Source organism: Myxocyprinus asiaticus, chromosome 48, assembly GCF_019703515.2.
Source record: "Myxocyprinus asiaticus isolate MX2 ecotype Aquarium Trade chromosome 48, UBuf_Myxa_2, whole genome shotgun sequence".
Taxonomy (NCBI): Eukaryota; Metazoa; Chordata; class Actinopteri; order Cypriniformes; family Catostomidae; genus Myxocyprinus; species Myxocyprinus asiaticus.
In genome coordinates, this window is record NC_059391.1 from 11,360,371 (window position 1) to 11,380,422 (window position 20,052).

At 38.4% G+C, this 20,052-nt stretch overlaps 1 protein-coding gene across 2 annotated transcripts in view; it reads left to right on the forward strand.

The window, feature by feature from the left end:
- Window positions 1-20,052, forward strand: part of LOC127437416 (nuclear receptor ROR-alpha A-like) — a 447,320-nt gene that overhangs the window by 407,450 nt on the left and 19,818 nt on the right. For both annotated transcript variants that reach the window (XM_051692304.1, XM_051692305.1), the window contains one exon: window positions 15,938-16,023. In XM_051692304.1, coding sequence (XP_051548264.1) covers window positions 15,938-16,023 — 86 coding nt within the window. The remainder of the gene's footprint in view (window positions 1-15,937; window positions 16,024-20,052) is intronic.

Below are 20,052 nucleotides of genomic sequence, written 5' to 3' on the forward strand. Positions count from 1 at the left end.
TTTCTATGAGGCCAGATTGCACATTTCAGAGATCCAAAACACTTTTCAATGAGCAAGCATGTCATTTTAGTCTCTAAAATGCCTGCTTGATATTTAATAGTTGCATTCCTGGTATGGTTGTCAGCTCCACACTGTATGCCACTGTAAAGGCAGTCACTGGAACGGGTTTGACCTTGAAACCCAGGACACAATGCTTGTTATGTAAACTGATATGATGGTTAGCACGGTGACACATTCTGAAAGGACTGGAGACGTTATTGGGGCTGACTGACAAGGCCAGCTGGGGCAGGGGCAACGAGCGTGCCCTACTGTACTCTGAAAGACTCAGTGCTGAGGCCGTCTGCTTACACAGACAGCCGGGCAAAAGGCAAAGGCAGCCTGTTTGAAACCACGTCTGAGCAATCACATCAGACATTACTCGGCTAGTATCAGAAATGTCATGCCCGTCTTTACACCAAATGGATTTTGAAAGGAATTTAAGAAAATAAATGTATGTTTGATAATTAAAGGGATCATTTACCTAAAGAAAAATAGTTGCAAGACGCCTCTGGCTAGTATGCTCTAGAGGACAACAAGAAACGAGCTGTGAACTGCTTGCGAGTTGGGCGGTTGAAAATCTGAGGATCAGTAGACGTTTGGACAGGAAAGGATTGGCTGATGATTTATGTGTGAATGCAGATTTAGATAGGACTGGAACGGCTGAGTAAGGAAGCAGGCCAGGTGTTTGGTCCGATTCCCCTGAAACGAGCAGAAAAGCAGAGCTAGTCTCTGGGTAAATGGAACACTTTATCCCTCAGCTATATCAGCAAACCCACACACGCATGCATGCATGCATGCATACACACACACTTACACAATTCAAGGCAACATGGTTTTAACCAGTTAATGTTGGACATCACACACCTTGCAATAGTTTGGCAGAAACCATACATTAATAGGGATGTCACGACACCATAACCATATCTTACAACAATATACCAGCTAAAGTATTCTGATACCAAACAGTCATTATCATAATTATAGTAATCGATAATAATTTATGAGTAATATTTAATAAAATAAAAAAATCTAGATAGTTTGTTTTATTTATTTAATTTTTTTTAACATTATATAATTACATTTTAAGATGAATTTGATGAATTTTGTTATAAAATTGAAATGCATACATTTTAAAAATAAGCTAAAATATTTTTGAGTGTAGTAACACTTTATAATACCATTAATTTATAACATGAATCATATTTACGTTATGCTTGATTAATATATATGGAAATGTATGAATAAATAATAGATGGCTAATATATATGCAGTTAGAAATGTATATATTCAATCTATATTTGAATGTACATGAACTATTGATCTTTTAGACATTATATAAAGATTGTTAATGGCTTAATAATGACACTTATTATAAAGTGTATTAGGTTATAAAAGTGTAAATTACAATCTGTATTGGGTTATTTTATGTTATTGGAGAAATAATTTTCCATGCAAATGAATTAAGCTGCTACCATTTATGTTATTACAGTCATGGTACTAGCGTATTTATTAATATTTGTGGTGCATTGCCAGTATTTTGAGGTTTGGGTATTGCAATATTACCATGCCACTAGAATATTTTGAAAAAAATATATATTAGTGTATGTATGTGTATATATATGGTTAAGTATTCAAAAACATCCTGAATGAATTATGACAAGGGTGTTTAATATCTGAACATGTTCTAACAGTGTTGTTACACAGTAAAGTCAAATTAGTTGACCTTACTTAGATTTTTCAAGGCAATCGGTTTGCATGCTTTTTATAAGTTAATAATAACTTACTTATTTGGCTCAAGTAAACTGAATGTAATTTTTTTAAGTAACGTTAACTAGTTACAAGTAAACTAAACTCATCTATGATTAAAGTATCAATGTTTTGATTTAATAAATTAAATTGGGTTATAGCGTGTCTTATACAGCATAAGGGAAATTCTGACTGGACTCTACTCAGTATTCTTAATGCATGTAAATCTGCACTTTTGTAAAGTACAACTGAGTAAAGAAGAATGGCTTGAATTTAACAGGCTCCAAGTTCACCAGAGGTAACACTAATCACCCTCATGGTTACTTCAAACAAATCACAACTATCAACTACAACAAAACAACGACAATAGTCATAAGAATTTAAACTAAATACATTTTTAAATAAGAATTATAATTTTTCTACAAAAGTTCCATTGTTTTGACCAAACATACATAATTTATTCAAGTGCAAGGGTTTATGGGTATTCCACATAGCCGCAATTTTGTGTCTGATAATTTTGAGTCAGTAGTACTCAAAGTCAAAGTTGAAAGAACTTATGTATTTGAGTTATGATTCCAAAATGTGACATTTCAAGAACTGTTTAATTAGGACCACTTGTTTTTATTAATGACAACTATAGGATTTAGAGAGTAACGGTAACTTAATTAAAACTAGTAAGAATAGTAAAAACTTAAGTTGAGTATTTCAATTTGAGATAACTATTACTATTTACAGTGTACTAGGCTATTTATTTATTTATTTTTATGTCATTCAGCACTGTCTGGAAATTCAACAAATCATATTTATATTTCCTACAAAATAGTACAAAAGAATGCCTTACTGCAAGCTAGCCAGTTCTGAAACTGCTTTACCACACTTTTAAATGTTTACTCCAGTATTTAATTCATTGCACAATAATTACAGGCCGTACAGTGTTTCTGTGTTCAAGTGAAACCATGTGGTGCTGTGGACAGAACATTGGGCAGTCAGGTGTTACAGACCCAGCTGCAGGTTGACTCGCTTTGGCCCATTGACTGTGTCCATTTGGAAACCCTGCTGGCTGCCGTGGAAACATTCTCAATGGAAATCAGTAAGAAGCCGTTTCTCCCAATTGGCCTGAGTTAATGAGGTTTGTTATTGCTGTGTGTGGGTGGTTAGAGTATTAGTTATTAGGAATATGAATACAGCACAATCTTTCCTAAGGAGAGTTTATAGATAAGATAATTTAAGGAATGATTAAAACATTCAGTTTTCACCAGTAGGTACTGCATTCGACTGCAAGTCAAATCAATTAAGTCATTGGTGACTTTATTACTTTATTTCTCATTTAGTGGACTATATGGCATACACCTTTCCATGAGTGAATATTCACACTCCCTGTCTGTCTTTAAAGAACTTATCCACACATGTGTGTCAATCACACTTCCCAATCCAGTCACACATGCACCCTGTGATGCTGCTGTTACATTCATGTCTTTGTGCAGAGGGGAGTCTTATTGTGCAGAACAAATTCCATGAAGATCCACAGCCGAGATGCTTCTCGCGGAATTGCATACTAATGCAGCAATTATAGGGCTAAAGTATCAACAGCGCATGGAAAGAGAATTCCCCTGTGCAACGGTACAAGCTTCTTTGTTGTTGTGCAAAGGTTTCCTGAGTGTAATTGCGCCGGCTGTTATTTTATTAACATTTTTTGTACCTTTCAATATATGTATATCCCCCCCTTTGCATTTTACAAATTGTGCCATAAGGAAGGGTCATGAAACTAGTCTAATGGCACAGTATTTAGAAAACTTAATGGCCAAAAAGTGTATTCAAATAAGTGTTTTCACAATATTCAAAGTTTTGCTTAATTTCATATTGTCAACAAAATCATCATGAATATATCATGAATAGTCTACCCAGGGGTGTAACTAGAGGGAGGGCAGGGTGGGCAGCCACCCTAGGGCCCGGGGTGACTGGGGGCCTGCAACGGTCAACCAAAAGAAACCATAAAAATGAATGCGGGCCTGACAGTTTCTTTGCAATGGGGCCCGCAACATCCAAGTTACGCCACTGAGTCTAACCTCTATTACATACTCCATTCATTCCACCATTTAAATCGTTTATTCATTGCATCGAATTGGCTTCCCTATAGAAATCAGTGCAATCCAATTGGTGTTTAGCAGAAAAACTCAGCTATAGGACATTGAAGCGCCAAATCAAAGATTAAATCAGCCATACAGGGCTCAAATTTATATTGCATGTTCGAGATCAGAGTTGACATGTCTTGCCCGGTGTTGAATGGAAAGCTATGGGTGAAACTTCTGCTCGGAGTTGCAAAACTGGAATAAAACAGAGGGAGCATGACTCCAAAAATGGCTCTTCTGATGTTTTAGTTTCAATAATGTGTCAGCCATGTGCAATGTCAAGCTTTGCCACACATGGCTTTCGTAAACAAAAATAGAAGATGGTGGGCTCTTGCTCAGTATTCAAGACTTGAACAAACCTCTAACTCTTAAGTATGAAAATGCGATGTGTATCTCATCCCATACCCTTTGTGTTACAGACATGAATATTGTGGCTTGTTAAGGAGAGGTCTGCCCTTTCTTTTTAAGCAATCAGACTTAGGTTTTTTGTCTAGTGGATGATTAAATGGGCAAAAAATCTCTTAGACTTTGAAGTAGGGACCTTAGCCATAACTAGGGACGAGAATAAACTAGAGGCTTGGCGGAATTTGGTGAGTTGTGGTGAGTGTTTTCTGACAGTTTACGTACAAGTGACTAATTTAGTTTTTAAAATCGTGACCTGAATTATGTGCTGTGCGATTGCAGTAATGACTCCAATATGGCTTGTTTTCAAATCAATGTAAAATATGTATGCTCACGGAGGGTTCACACACGTTTGATTTGTGTTTTTCGGAGCAACACAGCGGAGACGGTGATGTGATGCAAATGCACCTCTCGCTCTGTCTTTCTCTTCTTCCTTTCCCTGTCTCTCTGTTCCTTGGGATCCAGGCGCACAGTGCCACAGTGAGAGGTGGTGTGCCCTGTGGCTCCAGAACTCCTTGCTCCGATGGAAGTGCTTTGCCTGTCACAGAGCAAAAGAGATGGAGGAGAGGACAGAGAGATATAGAGACAGGAAAAAGGAAAAGAAAGGGGGAAGCTCAGGTGTAAATATCAGGGCAGGGCAGAGGAGAGAGTTCTGCACACATGCTACTCTCCATGCAACTTGCCTGTAGCATAACCCCCATCGTTTTGTTCTTTTCCCAAGAGTGCACTCTTGCTCAAACTTGCTGCCAGAAAGCTCGTCAATATTTGCCACAACACATAAATTAGTACTAGAGCTGAGCGATATACTGTAGCTAAAATATATTTATATATAGACCATTTCAAGGACTATTCGTCGGTTTAAGGAAGTGATGTCTTTGTTCCTTGAACATTTCCTACTAGTTGTCATACTCATTCAAAATAACAGCGGGAGGTGCTTCATTCATAACACAGTTGTCATAAAATGTCATTATTAATATGTGGACCATGTTGTTCGGTGGCTGGATGCTCACTGGATGCCTGGAACTAACTGAAATAAAAGTGTTTAGATCTCCAAATAAGCAACCGCAAATGAACACATGAGCCGCAGCAGTGAAGCGAGACGGCTGGATATGTGCAGTACTAACAACTGTAGCACACATCTTATGTCTGGTAGGTGAACAAAATTTGTGCCAACTAATTGCAAGTTTGAGATGTAGAGCTCTAACAGTGACTGTAGATCGCTCCCATTATAACGAATGTAACTGTGCAAGTCATTAACTTTTACATTTAGTCATTTAGCAGACACTTTTATCCAAAATGACTTACAAATTAGGAACACACAAAAAAGAAATCCTTACATTGTCTGCAGGTCATGAAGCCTGAACGGCTTCATTGATTATAATAGGAGTGATCCAATATTCCCGATCTCTCCGTTGAGGAAATAATTGTGAGCATCTAAAGTAAGGTACAGTTTCATCACCTCTCTCACGTAGACGTTCAGTATCAAGAACACGTCTGGATAAGTCACTTCAAGTAATTGTTTGAGGAAAATATGTTAACTCAGAGCCTTTATTCAAAGGATCCGGAAGTTCTTCAGGAATAGTTGCATTCTAATTTCTTTGTTTTTGTTTACATCCTTGAAATGGTCTATATATCTGTATTTTATATATCAATATTTGATATATATCTAGATATTTATTGATCTAGAATCGCTTAAAACGGTCCTTATTTTTCAATCAGAGGAACCAAATGATTTGTCATTTTAACCAAACTGTCATTATAGACAAATTAGTTTTAAAATGTTTCATATTAGAATTAAAACACAGTAAAAATCGGAGGCCTGGGTAGCTCAGCGAGTAAAGATGCTGACAACCACCCCTGGAGTGGGCGTGCTGAGTGACTCCAGCCAGGTCTCCTAAGCAACCAAATTGACCCGGTTGCTAGGGAGGGTAGAGTCACATGGGGTAATCTCCTCGTGGTCGCTATAATGTGGTTCTCGATCTTGGTGGGGCACGTGGTGAGTTGTGCGTGGATGCCGCGGTGGATGGCGTGAAGCCTCCACACGCACTATGTCTCCGCGGTAATGCGCTCAACAAGCCACGTGATAAGATGCGCGGGTTGACGGTCTCAGACACGGAGGCAACTGAGATTCGTCCTACGCCACCTGGATTGAGGCGAGTCACTACGCCACCACGAGGACTTAAAGTGCATTCGGAAGTGGGTACTCCAAATTGGGGAGAAAAAGTGGAGCAGATAAAAAATAAATAAATAAATAAAACAGTAAAAATCACATTTTAAGTTATCGTATATATTAAAAAGCCATGTTTTCCCACATTATTTTTTCTAAATTATCACACACAAGTACAATATAGTACAAGTATCAATATTTATATTACGCCAATATATACAATATTACGCCAACGTCATTTTTGCATACATTTGAGTAGCGAGATGAGGAAGGATTAAAAAAATAGTCCTGTGACACTGTATTTTCGAAACTTAATGGCCAGAAATGTGCATTTAAATCATTGAAAGCTGCTCTTTTTCATACAGTGCAAGTGGATAGGAGCCAGTGGCATTCATGGTCATCATTCACTTTCATTATACCACCTGTACAGAATAAATAAAGAAGAAACAGGCACTTGAAGTAAGATGTCTCCTTACTGTGATGGGAAAACTCTCCTATGCTCGTGCCATTTGCTGAGAGGGATCTTGTGTTGTGTGTGTGGCACTGAAAAATTAATGGCCTCACACACAAACAAACACATGGATGTATGCATGAGTTCACTCCTGAAAGCTGCCCAAAGTCAAGCAGCCAGCCCTGGGTCCAACACACCACTTCAGCGATTTACAGGAGCAACAAGAGGGAAAAAGAGAGTTGTTGTTGTCTCTGTCTGTCTCTCTCTCATCCTTATCGCATCTGATCTTCTCAGCTCTCAGACTGTCTCGAGTGACTGTGGATCAAGACAGCGAACTGTGATTAAAGTGAAGAATTAAGCAGGGAGCGCAAACAAACATGCACATGGCCAAACAAACATACCCATGTGATCGAATGGCTCTGTTTGCATCGGTCTGCATGCTTGAAAACTTACTTTTGCATGGTGGCAAAATTTGGTAAGTGTACGATAGGGTTTTATATGTTTACATTAGTCAACAATGGTTAAAATGAACTAACAGTGATTGTGCTTACATGCACACCAATACAATGCTGATAACTACCAAAAATCAGCTTATTCAAAAATCTGTCAATGCTAGAAAACCTAATTTGCATGAGATTTGAAATCATTGGCTTATTCTCCACTTTTGATGTCAAAACGGAAACAGTCATGCGCACAACACTTGATCCTATATACTTACATTGAAGAAGGGACATATGCCAAGCTAGGGATGAGCAGTGTTGTCACAAGGGGGGGAAGGGGGTATGTTTGGCCGGACTGGGGGTTTTAAGCCCCTGATCTGTTCTGCCAAGCCCCAGATCGTTCATAGGTACCCCTGTACCAACGGCGAACACCCAAGTGAAACCCTCACAACCGACAGCAAACAACCACGGAGGGACCTGGGCCCTATATGTTCTTGAAATATAGTCAGTAGAGTATGTTATGTAGGGTATACCTAGTAACCTAGTAACACATAGCAACATGCTAAAAACCATTTAAGACCTTAGGAACCTCATAGCAACTCCGTGGCAACCATTCAAAACACCCTAGCATCGTAGCTGCGAATTTTGCCCAGGCAAGCACCACTCGCATTTTCTTCTGAAACTCTTAATATATTGTCTTCTTTTATATTATGCCACATAACCTCAGTGAGTAATTTTAGATTATTCTTACTCTTTGTAAAACCTTCACTCATCTCGTAAACCAAACTGAAAAGCTACCAGATCTCCTTAGCTGGAGTTCTTCCTACTGACATATTTTCTTCAATCTATATTTAACCCACCCTAATTAAACCAGTGGTTTGTGTTTTGCCACAAAGGACACTTGGATAATGTACATGGGCTGCATTATTTACAGTTACAATCTGGAACAGCAGTGAAACATTTCAGAGGAATTTGATTAAACTGCTGTTTGTCCGTGTTCTCTGGCCCGAAGGACCGTTGTTAATCTGGCTGTAATGTGGCACTGTGCGCAATTCCAGCATGGCTGTCCAATCACTTACATAATCCCCTGACATGAGCTCACTGGCTTGCGTCATGTGGTCACTGACAGCTGTCAACACACAACCACATTAGCAACCTCCTACACACAAAAACACACTGACATAGGGAAAAACAGAGAGTAGTGCAGGCCAGTGGCATCGTTGCATTTAAAGCGGCAGTGTTATTTCTGCACCACTAGCAGCACCAAACAGAGTTGCTAAATAATGGCCACTTTTAAACAAGTTTCAAAGACTTCCCCCTATCTCCCATTTGTTGGACAAACAGAAAGTCCCACCCCCAAATTCACGCCATTCACTTAAGCTGCAGAAATCACACAATGCAGCTTTAAAGACGCCATGAAAGCCCATAAATGGCATGAGTTTTTGTCCTGTTTAGTTTATTGGAGTTGCTTGTGGTTCATGTGTGTAATATATATATATATATATATATATATATATATATATATATATATATATATATATATATATATATATACACTCACCAAGCACTTTATTAGGAACACTATGGTCCTAATAATGTGCCCGACGTGGTCTTCTGCTGTTGTAGCCAATCCGCCTCAAGGTTTGATGTGTTGTGCATTCTGAGATGCTATTCTGCTCACTACAATTATACAGAGGGTTTATCTGAGTTACCGTAGCATTTCTGTCAGCTCAGACAACTCTGGCCATTCTCCGTTGACCTCTCTCATCAACAAGGCATTTCTGTCTGCAGAACTGCCACTCACTGGATGTTTTTTTGTTTTTGGCACCATTCTGAGTAAACTCTAGGGACTGTTGTGCCTGAAAATCCCAGGAGATCAGCAGTTACAGAAATACTCAAACCAGCCAATCTGGCACCAACAATCATGTCACGGTCAAAATCACTGAGATCAAGTTTTTTCCCCATTCTGATGGTTGATGTGAATATTAACTGAAGCTCCTGACCCGTATCTGCATGATTTTATGCCTTGCACTGCTGCCACACGATTGGCTGAATAGATAATCGCATGAATAAGTAGATGTACAGGTGTACCTAATAAAGTGCTTGGTGAGTGTATATTGGCTTTGAGGGCATGCTAGTGTATTCCTAAAAGTTGACAAAAGTTGCCAGGTTATGCTAACAATTTCAGAGAGATTTTAGCCCAGAGCGCGAATAACTAGAGGCAATTTTATGTTGATTTGCTTAGAGGAAATGTGGCACAAGTGTTGCTAGCGCATAGCCCCTTCGCTAGTCAGCATGCCATGCAAACAAGAAAGATGTTATACTGCTGAATTGAAGACTAAAAAAGCTTTTTTGAACCCGCAGACTGTAAGGAGCACTCAGTTAGCAATCATTCCTCCCCCACATGTGTGTCTAGCTGACTGCTAGAGTCCTCCATTAGTGAGCGAACGTTCTTGAATATTTCACACTGCCTCAATACATTGTGTCAACATCACACTTTTCGCCTCACTCTCTGAATGAAACTCTTCAGGTACAAATGAGGCGAGAGCACATTTAAGAAGCACGCTGAAAAAGCGCTCAGCTTGGAGAATAAGCGCCTTTGTAATGCTGATGTCAGCGATAACGTGCTAAAGAACACAGAGCGACTGTGACAGTTAGCGCCGAGCCGTTAGCACACATTACAGTGAAACGATTATTGTCTCTGCTTTTTGATGAGCCTCATTTTGCTGCTGTTTTCACTCTTTGCATTTTTATTTCTGAGAAGAAAGACTTATACAAAATTAAAGTGTCTTGCATTTTTTCCCCCACACTATGAAACTGAATGGTGATTGAGGCTAACAGTCTGCACAAAAATCTGGAGTCGCTTATTTAGGTTTATGTTGGTAAGGCAAGTCCCTTATTTTGTGCTTGTTTTGACAGATCTGATTGTGTGTTTTTTCTCGTGAGATCTGGTAACTCTGGACATGTTATTGCTGTGTTTCTTAGTCGTAGCACAGCATGGCTAAGAAGTCTCAGTGTGGTGTTCTGTCACAGCTGACAGTGGGCTATGAAATATGGCCTCAGTCTGAATTTATGTGCATGATCTATGTGCTGGACCAATTAAAATGGCCATTTGGTGAGCAAGTGACAAGTGTGTTTGATGTTAGCAGAAACAGAGGGGCTTTTCTCCCTTGAGGTCTGATTTGAGGGCTATAAAGGGCATGGTGGAGATGGTTGTCTGAAATATATTTTAAAACATATTGTAATAAATATGTTTGAAATAAATTGAAATTTTTTTTTTTCTTTTAAACTTTTAATTTCTAAAGATATTATAAAATATATAAAATATATTATAAATAATATATATAACATATATTAAATATATAGTGGTAAGAAGAGTGGTCATATACAGAGGTAAGAAACAAGTTGAAACATTGAAATAAACTATTTCTGTGTTTGCTTGATTTAAATTATTTTTAACTATAAATTATAAAAATAATAAATCATAAATTATATAAATATAAATTAGCAATTATAGCCAAAAAATATATTTTTAACACATTAACACATTACATGGTTGTATGGGAGCGTAGAGAGAGAGGGATGAAGGGCAACAGACAGAGAGAAAGATGGCATTAGGAGATAGAGGGGACAGCAAAGTGACACGTCACTCTCTCCTCAGGGCTCTGTCTCACTGTCGGCTCTGACTCAGTGACCTTGAAGTGGGATTCAGTAAGTCACAACAGAGTGGGCCAATCTAACGAGCTGCATCACCATTTGCTCTTTGCTGCCACACAGTTCTGTTTTCCCCAGCGCCATATTCAGGCGCTTTGGGACTCATTTAGTGCCAGAGTTTGATCTTGACCACAGCCCTGTGCCCTTTTACTGTGTTTTCATTTGCGTAACTATGAGTGTGCTGGGTGTTTGTGGCCTCTCTGATGAAGCCTATAGGCTGAGGTATCTCTGCTAGTGGTGGGGTGTAATATTTGTGCCTGCTGATATGTGGTATAGCACCAGCCTACCTCTTGTACTTTAAATGGAGTCGTAAACATCGCTTTCTGTCCTGGGTGGTACATTTATTTTTGGAAAATTGTCTAGGATGGATAGTCACAAAAAGCTTCATTTAGGGCTTACACGATCATGGAAAACCTGGAAATAGCAGGGTAATTTTAAAATGGTCATTTTTAGCAAATTTATAGAAATGAATGGAAGTCTAAAGGGATAGTTCACCCAAAAATGAAAATTCTCTCATCATTTGCTCACTCTCATGCCATCCCAGATGTGAATGACTTTCTTTTTCAGCAGAACACAATCAAAGATTTTTAGAAGAATATCTCAGCTCTGTAGGTCCTCACAATGCAAGTGAATGGTGATCAGACCTTTGTAGCTCCAAAAATCACATAAAGGAAACATAGAAGTAATCCGTAAGACTCCCGTGTTTAAATCCATGTCTTCAGAAGCAATATATTAGGTGTGGGTGAGAAACAGATAAAATAAATAAATAAATGTCTAAATATCCACTTTCACTTTTACATCTGAAAATCTCATGTCGTACCTGTTTAGTTTCACTTTCACATCTGAAAGTGAAAGTTAAAGTGGAGATTTATTGTATAAAAAGGACTTAAATATTGATCTGTTTCACACTCACTCCTATAATATCTCTTCTGAAGATATGGATTTAGCCACTGGAGTCATATGGATTACTTTTGTGTTACCTTAATGTGATTTTTGGAGATACAAAGATCTGATCACCATTCACTTACATTGTATGGACCAACAGAGCTGAAATATTCTTCTAAAAATCTTGGAATCTAAAAATCTAAAAATCTTCATTTGTGTTCTGCTAAAGAAAGTCATACACATCTGGGATGACATTTAAAAACTCTTAAATAGTAATCACGACTTTGTGGAAAGCTGTGGAAATTCATTGATAAAAAAATTTGGGAACCCTTTTTCTTTCTCAAGACATTTTCCTTACAAAAAGTACTGTTGTGATAATGTGATTGTATCAGATGGTTATACCATAGTACTGTATGATAATCCATATACCATGGTATTTACAATACGTGATACTTTATATTTCCATGATGGTAGTGTAAAAAAACAACAACAAAAAAACATGATTTTATGATACCATGTCTAAAAGGCAGTAAATACCATGGTACTTTTTTTGTTAGGGGAAATATTCAGTTATCCACTATAGGCAAACACCACACTGTTAACATGGAAATCACTTCGCACAAATATATCTCAGTTTCTGTTATGCGAGTGTGTTTGAACTGGAGCTGGATGAATTGCTCCCCATCCTACCCTTGCTGTGAGGATTTCTTCAGCAGAACAATTTTGGTTTAGCACTCTCCGTAGACAAAGGAAGTACCAATCCGGCACAGCAACCCGCAGCGAGAGCCAGGCAGGAGACAAAGAGCTTAGCAAGTGTTTCATGTGGAGGCCTGGCAAGGGAGAGCGGAGAGTATTTGAGTTAGGCAGACCGAATCTCATCATCGCCCAGCACAGCACTATGCCCTCTTCCAATACGTTCACCTGATGTGGCACGAGCTTTGTCAGCGAGAGTACCTGATTCTCTCCGGGAGAAATGAAGGGCCCTCTGAGCAGTGCCTGGGGAAGGAGACGGGTAGGAGCTCCAGGTTCGAAGCCACAGGCCTGTCTGTGATGCCAACAGTGTGAAGGCCCAAGCCTTTTCAGCCTGTGGGGCAGACCGTGGATGCTGGGATTAGTACATTGTCACAGCCTTATACTGCCACCTTATGGTAGGGATCTGGTATTGCAACTTCTCTCCTGGACCTCAACCACAGCCAGCCTTAATTACAGCATGCTTCAGTTGTTGTGAGTGCATGTCAGAACAAATTATGTAAGTAATGAGGCTGAAAATGCTAAAGGAGTAGGAACACACTGGCGCGCTAATGCTCATGCCGAGAGAACACAAAAACAAACAACACAGTGTGCACTGCCCACGCTTTTTTTTCCCTTTTCTTTTCAGAAATGAAACAATTATGCTTTTCTCATTAAAAATTCATGCTAAAATAATATGATCAGTAAGTACAGCATTTATATATTATTTTAGATTTTAAAGCACCTTGGCGCTAGCCATTGCTGAGTGTGCACTTAGTACAACCTCGATAAGGGCAAGAGCGGAAGAAGCTCTCTTGAGAATGGAAATAGCTCATATCAGCGGGCACTCAGTTGTCGACATGAAATGTAGGCTAATATGTTGTTTACAGGCTGCAAGAGCACGTTGAAAGGACAGACTGTGTACTGGCTGTGAGCATAGAGGGTTAGTGGATCAGCAGCATGGAGCTGAGTGAGAAAGGTAGAGAGGGAGACCACAGGCCGCGCCGTGGGGACAGTGACATTATCCGGATGACACAACAGGAGCTGGCAGGCAGATGATGAAATGGGCTCGTGGCCGCTGCGGATGCGGCACTCAGCGCTGGCAAATTTGATGCTTGCAAATTAATTCCGTACGATTGGATTTATAAGGTTCACTAAAATATTATCGAGCCACAGTATTTTGGCTGGAGGTAGGCAAGTAGCTGCGGGGAACTTTGGCTCGGGATCTATCGGAACTAGAGGGAGCGATTTCTGTCAAGTAGAAATAAAATGCTTAGGCTACATTAAACAGTGACTGTTCAGCTCTAATCCGGCTAAATATAGAGTGAAGCTCCTGCATGGTAAGGTCTATTTTGCAATGGCCAGAGGTTTAGTTTAGGTCCTTTGATGTGATTATGTTGCCATGGACTGTACTTTGATATGCCCAACTTTATAAAGCAGGTTAGCCTAAGCAACTGCACTTAGTGAGAGGATTTTGGAGTGTTTTATCTGTTGGAAATCAATAACTGCAAGTTGGAAAGTGCACTTCCCTGCAGTGGCCAGACAGACTTGAAGCTTTAAGGAATAATTTACCTAAAAATCACAACATGTCATGTCATCTCATGTCTTTTGAAACCCACGTCTTTTTTTTTTTTTTTTTTTTTAAACACAAAATAAATTATTTACAGTTGATTGTCTAAGTTGCTCTTTCATAAAATAAAAGTGAATTGTGACTACGGCTGTCAAATACGATTTTCAGAGAATAACAACTGAAATTTCAATCTGTTCCTTACACAAAGCTATGATATACTTTCAGAATACTTGGAATATAGTGCACAAGTCATATAGACTAATTTTATGATGCCTTTAAGGTGTTTTTTTGTTTGTTTGTTTGTTTGTTTGTTTTTTGTTTTTTGCCATTTTTGGAGCTTGAAAGCCCCTGGTCACTATCCACTTTCATTGTTTCATTGTATTCAAGAGAGCAGCATGGACATGGGTGATTTTCACGAAACCTTTCTAGAAAATGTGCTGGTCATATTTAACACCAAATAAAAAAAATATGACATTATATTTTCCAGAAATAAAATGTTACTTTTACTATTCACATTGTTTTCAGTGAACAAACTCTCTTTACCATAACATAGTCACTTTTTTTCTGATTAAAGTTAGCAAATGCTGTTATAAGCTGTATTCTAGAATTAAAAAACAGCGAAAAGGAAAAACAGTACCAAGGGAGCACTTCTATGATGTACAAATGCTGTAAAATGTAAATATTTTTTCTTCTCTTTTCATATTGCGGTAATGAGAATGTCAAAATGAAATATTTTTTGCATTGCGGGGGGGGGGGGGGGGATAAAATATGCATAATTGTCATAAAAATACCATCACAATGTAAAAAATCATAATGGCCCTAAAATTGGCTTAATTTTCTATTATGTAAAATACTATTTCCAATTTGTTTTTTTTTGATTTCGGAGTAAATTAGGACCTGGATATTTTTGGACAGATTTCGTTAGAATCACCTACATTCCGCTAAACTTCTCCTTTGGTGCTCCGCAGAAGACAGAAAGTCATAGAGGTTCAGAACGACATGACATAGAGTAAATTACACAATTTTAATTTTGAGGTAAACTATCCCTTTAAAAGTCTCACAGCTTCAAACCAGGCAAATGGTGTATAGGCATTTCTCCTGGACACACACTTTACTGCTGCACAATTGCATTCTGGGCACCTTATCCTCATGACATCATGCCAAAATGCAAGCCGTCATTTCATTGTTTTTCCTCAGTGTCTATCCTATGCCTGTAATCCACACTGCAGTTGGACTCCACTGTGTCTTAGTAGTAGTAAAACTTTCTACCACTGTAGCTTTGAAGTTTAACAGGCAGCATTGAAGTGATGTTCCAGTGGTGTAAAAGGCCCGGTCATGTGGTTAAGGGCAGCTCCCTGTCTCATTTTTTATGCCGATATTATTGCCCAAAGGCTCTGTGGGAAGTAGCAGTGCTTTATTTCGAGAGTGCTTTTTCTATGGTGTGAGCTGACATCATGATTGCAGTGCTTTATGAGGGGCTTCTGTTTTAAGTCAAGATGGCCTCTTACAAACAGCACGCAGCTGAGGATGGGTGGCAGGGATATGATGCGTTTGAAGCTAGGCGCCGTTTCATGTCGCAACATGCAGCCACGGATGAGGTGTTGCGCGCTGACTGGTGACAGTGAAAAATCTTGACAGCATCTTCTCTCTTTTCTTTCTCCGCAGCTCAAATCGAAATAATTCCCTGCAAGATCTGTGGAGACAAATCATCAGGCATTCATTATGGCGTGATAACGTGCGAGGGCTGCAAGGTAAGAATTAAAAAAAAAAATGTGTGTGTGTGTGTGTGACAAAGAAAAAGTGGGAAAAGTAAACAAATAAGACACTCTAGAAAATAAAAGAGAAATGTCCTGATAGTGTTGTAATGTAGGGTTGTCACAATACCAAAATTTCAGTGGTCGATACCAATATCAGTGAAACTGTACTATACCAATTTCGATATCACAGCAAAAACTAATATGTTATTGAACACACTACTTAAATGAAATAGTTAAATATTAATATGCATGGGTGGTGCTAAGGGTGGGTTACCCCCGTTTTTCAGTAAGTCTTCGTCTTGGTGAGATATTGGAAACTGAATTGAGTTGGTCCATCTGTTGCAGAAAGTACCAAATATTTAGATATACAGTATGAACCGTGAAAATAAAGATTAATATATACAGGAATTTGCCAACTTTAAGTCACGAGCAAGGACATATGTGTTTATTTTTTGCAAAACTCTGGCAAATCTAGCAACTACTTTTTCTCATAAACACCTATTTTGTCCTATTTTCAGCCTGCTATCTTCTAAAATAACTTAAAACACATGATGAATCAGTTGTACACAATGTGTGTGGAACTACGGTTAGCCAAAAGGGACAAAAATGTTGTTTTATTTTTTAATCATGTTTTAAAATACTTAGGACTCTATTTTCATGACCATGCGCAACGTGTTTCGCGTTTCAATAAATTAATTTAGTTTTTCAAAATCGACCGATAGAAGTGCGTGCCAATACAATCGCTGTTAATACTAGCCATGATTTGTTTTTCAGTAGATAGAAATTATTAATAATAATTACATTTTCTATAACTTAACAGAGAATACATTCAAAACCTGACGAGAATCACATTTTCTATGCTTATAATAGGAGCGTGTCACTGTCATAGAAATATTTCTATTTTTGTCAGTGTTTCCCCTAGGATTTTTTTCAGCAGAGGTGCAGTTTTACGTGCGTCCACAAGTCCACAAGGGTGGACCAGTATTAACGCGTGTTGGTCAAATTACCAATAATATTACATGTTTTGTGCATTTAAATGCACATTTGACAGTACAGCATTTATTTTGAGGTTGGGATGCAGATGAAAATTATGATATTAACAACAGTAACATCTGTGGAAAACAATTAACACCTAATTTTTATATGGCTAAATTTAAATATACTGACAGTGTGACAGTTGCATCTTCTTTACAGATTTCTTTCATCAGGCTCCTACTGATAAAACTACAGTCATCTCTTAGAATTTCTGAAGGCAAACAAAACAACTTATGTTTTCCTACAATCAGAGAGCATTACAAGACTACAGATTTTACACAGATGGAAAACTGATTGCTTGGTCCATAATTATGAAAATGCACCATAGTTCTTCCATAGTATCCATAGTTTTAACAATGATATTTGTAATGTAAAACCATGCGTGGCTCTTCACTACCATGATTAGGAACTATGGTTTCTATATAAAGAGCTATGGCATTTTTGTAATGAAAAAACAGCAGTCTAAATTCATTTAGAAAGTTTTTCTGCCACAACTACCATAGTTAATACAGTACAGTTAGTGTTGCTGCAGTACATCCATGGCACATTTTTGTAAGCGTTGTGATATGTGAATTGAAAAGCCTTCTAATTGATACTTTCTTCTGTTTTCTTGTCAGTGCCATTTAGAATGTGGGGGCTGTTAGTTTTAAACTAGTTTCATCACCGAGACATAAGAGTTTCGCAACAGTCAATTCTGTACCACATTCAAACGGGTTTCCCAATTTCCGCCGCACATCTCACTGGTTCACATGCACATTTAAAATAGTCTGTGTGGTTGAGACCTGTCCGTGAATTACCGCACCTGCTCTGCGCTCCTGCTACTTTATCCATGATTGAGGCATGTTGATAATTGACCCGTGTAGCACTGTTTCATTCTGCTTTTGAAATGAGCACAATGCGCTCCAAAACATACTGATGACAGGGGAAGGCTCATTAATATTCACGAGGAAAGCGCTAACTGATAGGGATGGGCGGATCGATACTAAAGTATCGATACTTTCGATACTGATGTTGAATAAAAACTAGGGATATTATTATTTGGTTACCCTGGACAATAATCATAAACTTCAAAATGAAATGAAAAGGATTAGGGCCTATTAGCAAATACTTGTGCAGGATGGGAACTATTTCTTCTTCCACTCATCTTAACATGCATGCTGAAAGACACAAGCAGACAAGCACTTGTGTCATCACAAGGCTCATTCAAACAAGAGGGATCAGTGCCTTGTAGAGGTAATGATAGACAATCAGAGAAACAGCTTCTGGAGTAAATTTACCTTGAAATAACAACATATCTAAAGGTGACATGTCTTATAATGAGTTTGCGTGTAATTGTTGTTAATAAGTAATTAAAAAAATAGTTCACCATGGTTTTACTACAGTAATATTGCAGCAGTAACCATGGTTAATTGTGTGGTAACTATGGTTTAACTAAATACCATGGTTAAACTATAGTTACTGTAGTGAAACCATGGTTAATGGTTTTTTAAGGGTTAACAAAACAGAAGTCAAATAATTTTCTGTTAAGGCTCATAAATGTAAAAAAAAATTATGATGAAGTATGACTAAAAATAATATTTTAAATTACCCATTTTATTCCAATAAAAAAATAAAAATAAATAAATAAATCAATTTAATAGAAGTATCGTATCGGTATTGACGATATTGGATTTGAAATGATTGGTACTGCATCGAAAAGAAAAAAATTGGCATCGCCCATCCCTACTAACTGATTGTTCAGTGAAACATTGATGCCTGCCATCCTTCATTTCAGAAATGAGCTCGCGGGTCACTTGAAATGAAGCGAGTTTGACACGTGTGTTATGCGATGATGTCACTGAGTATGTGTGTGTATTTGTGTGTGTGTGTGTGGTGGGGTCTCTTTCGCAATGTAGAAAGCGCACAGCTGACTGGGACTGGCAAATGTTATGTTGCGTCAAGAATATTACATGAACCATGTGAAATCCCAAGAGCGGCACTCATAATTCAGCAGTGACGCAGCGCTGATGCAAAATGCATATAGGGGAAACACTGCTTGTAAATCATTGTGTACAGTTCATTTACACTACCAACTTTTTATGAATTTGCTGTCTTTGTTTATATTGCTGGTGTTTGATAGGGAATAGACTATATACGTAACAGGACGCAGATGGTGCAACAACCAGAGAAGAACCTCAGAATTAAACTGCACTTGATTAGCACTTAGTGCACGAAATTTCGCTAAACCCGCTTGCACCTAGATTTAGTGCATGCTTGCACGAAAATACCAAAATGTCATTGCCATGCCTACTGACTTTGCGTTTACGACTTAAACTATATATAGCACTGTACTTAGCGCTAGCGCTCTTAAAATAGGGCCCATAGTCTTAAAAACTCATAAGTTCTGATCTTTGAGCATGTGTCATTTCTGTGCCACTAGTCCTATTGAACGGAATTGATCCAGATACGAAAAAATGCTACTAATATAGTGTACATTGAGGAATTCACATGGCTTCAAAGTTGTTAACACATCACATTTTCAATCACTCACATACTTTAGTCATATTGACATGATGGCAAGCACGTCACAATTACCAAGACAATGTGATCCCTGTGACTGTTTTTTTTTTCTTTTTTTTTTTCTTTTTTACAATCTCTAGGAGTGGGTGTGTCTGCTGTGCTTGACTTTTTTTTTATTTTTTTTTATAAAACCATCAAAAGTGGAAGTGCTTTGATTCACAGCATGTCGCTAGCAACACCTCCCCCCCACACACACACCGTCTTTTTCACTGAAGCTTCCCTTTTTGTGCATTTTTCCAACAAGTCGTCCACTCAGCAAAGGAGTATTTTGTGCTTATTGTGTATTCTTGTTTGCTGTCTGTCACCAGGACGACTCGTTAGCATTCCACGAGCGGGCTCGGCAGAAACAAACTCGCGAATGCTGCTATGGAACATGCTTGTTTTTGTTTTCCGTACAATAGACTCAGCATCTCGCTCAGTCACTCACTT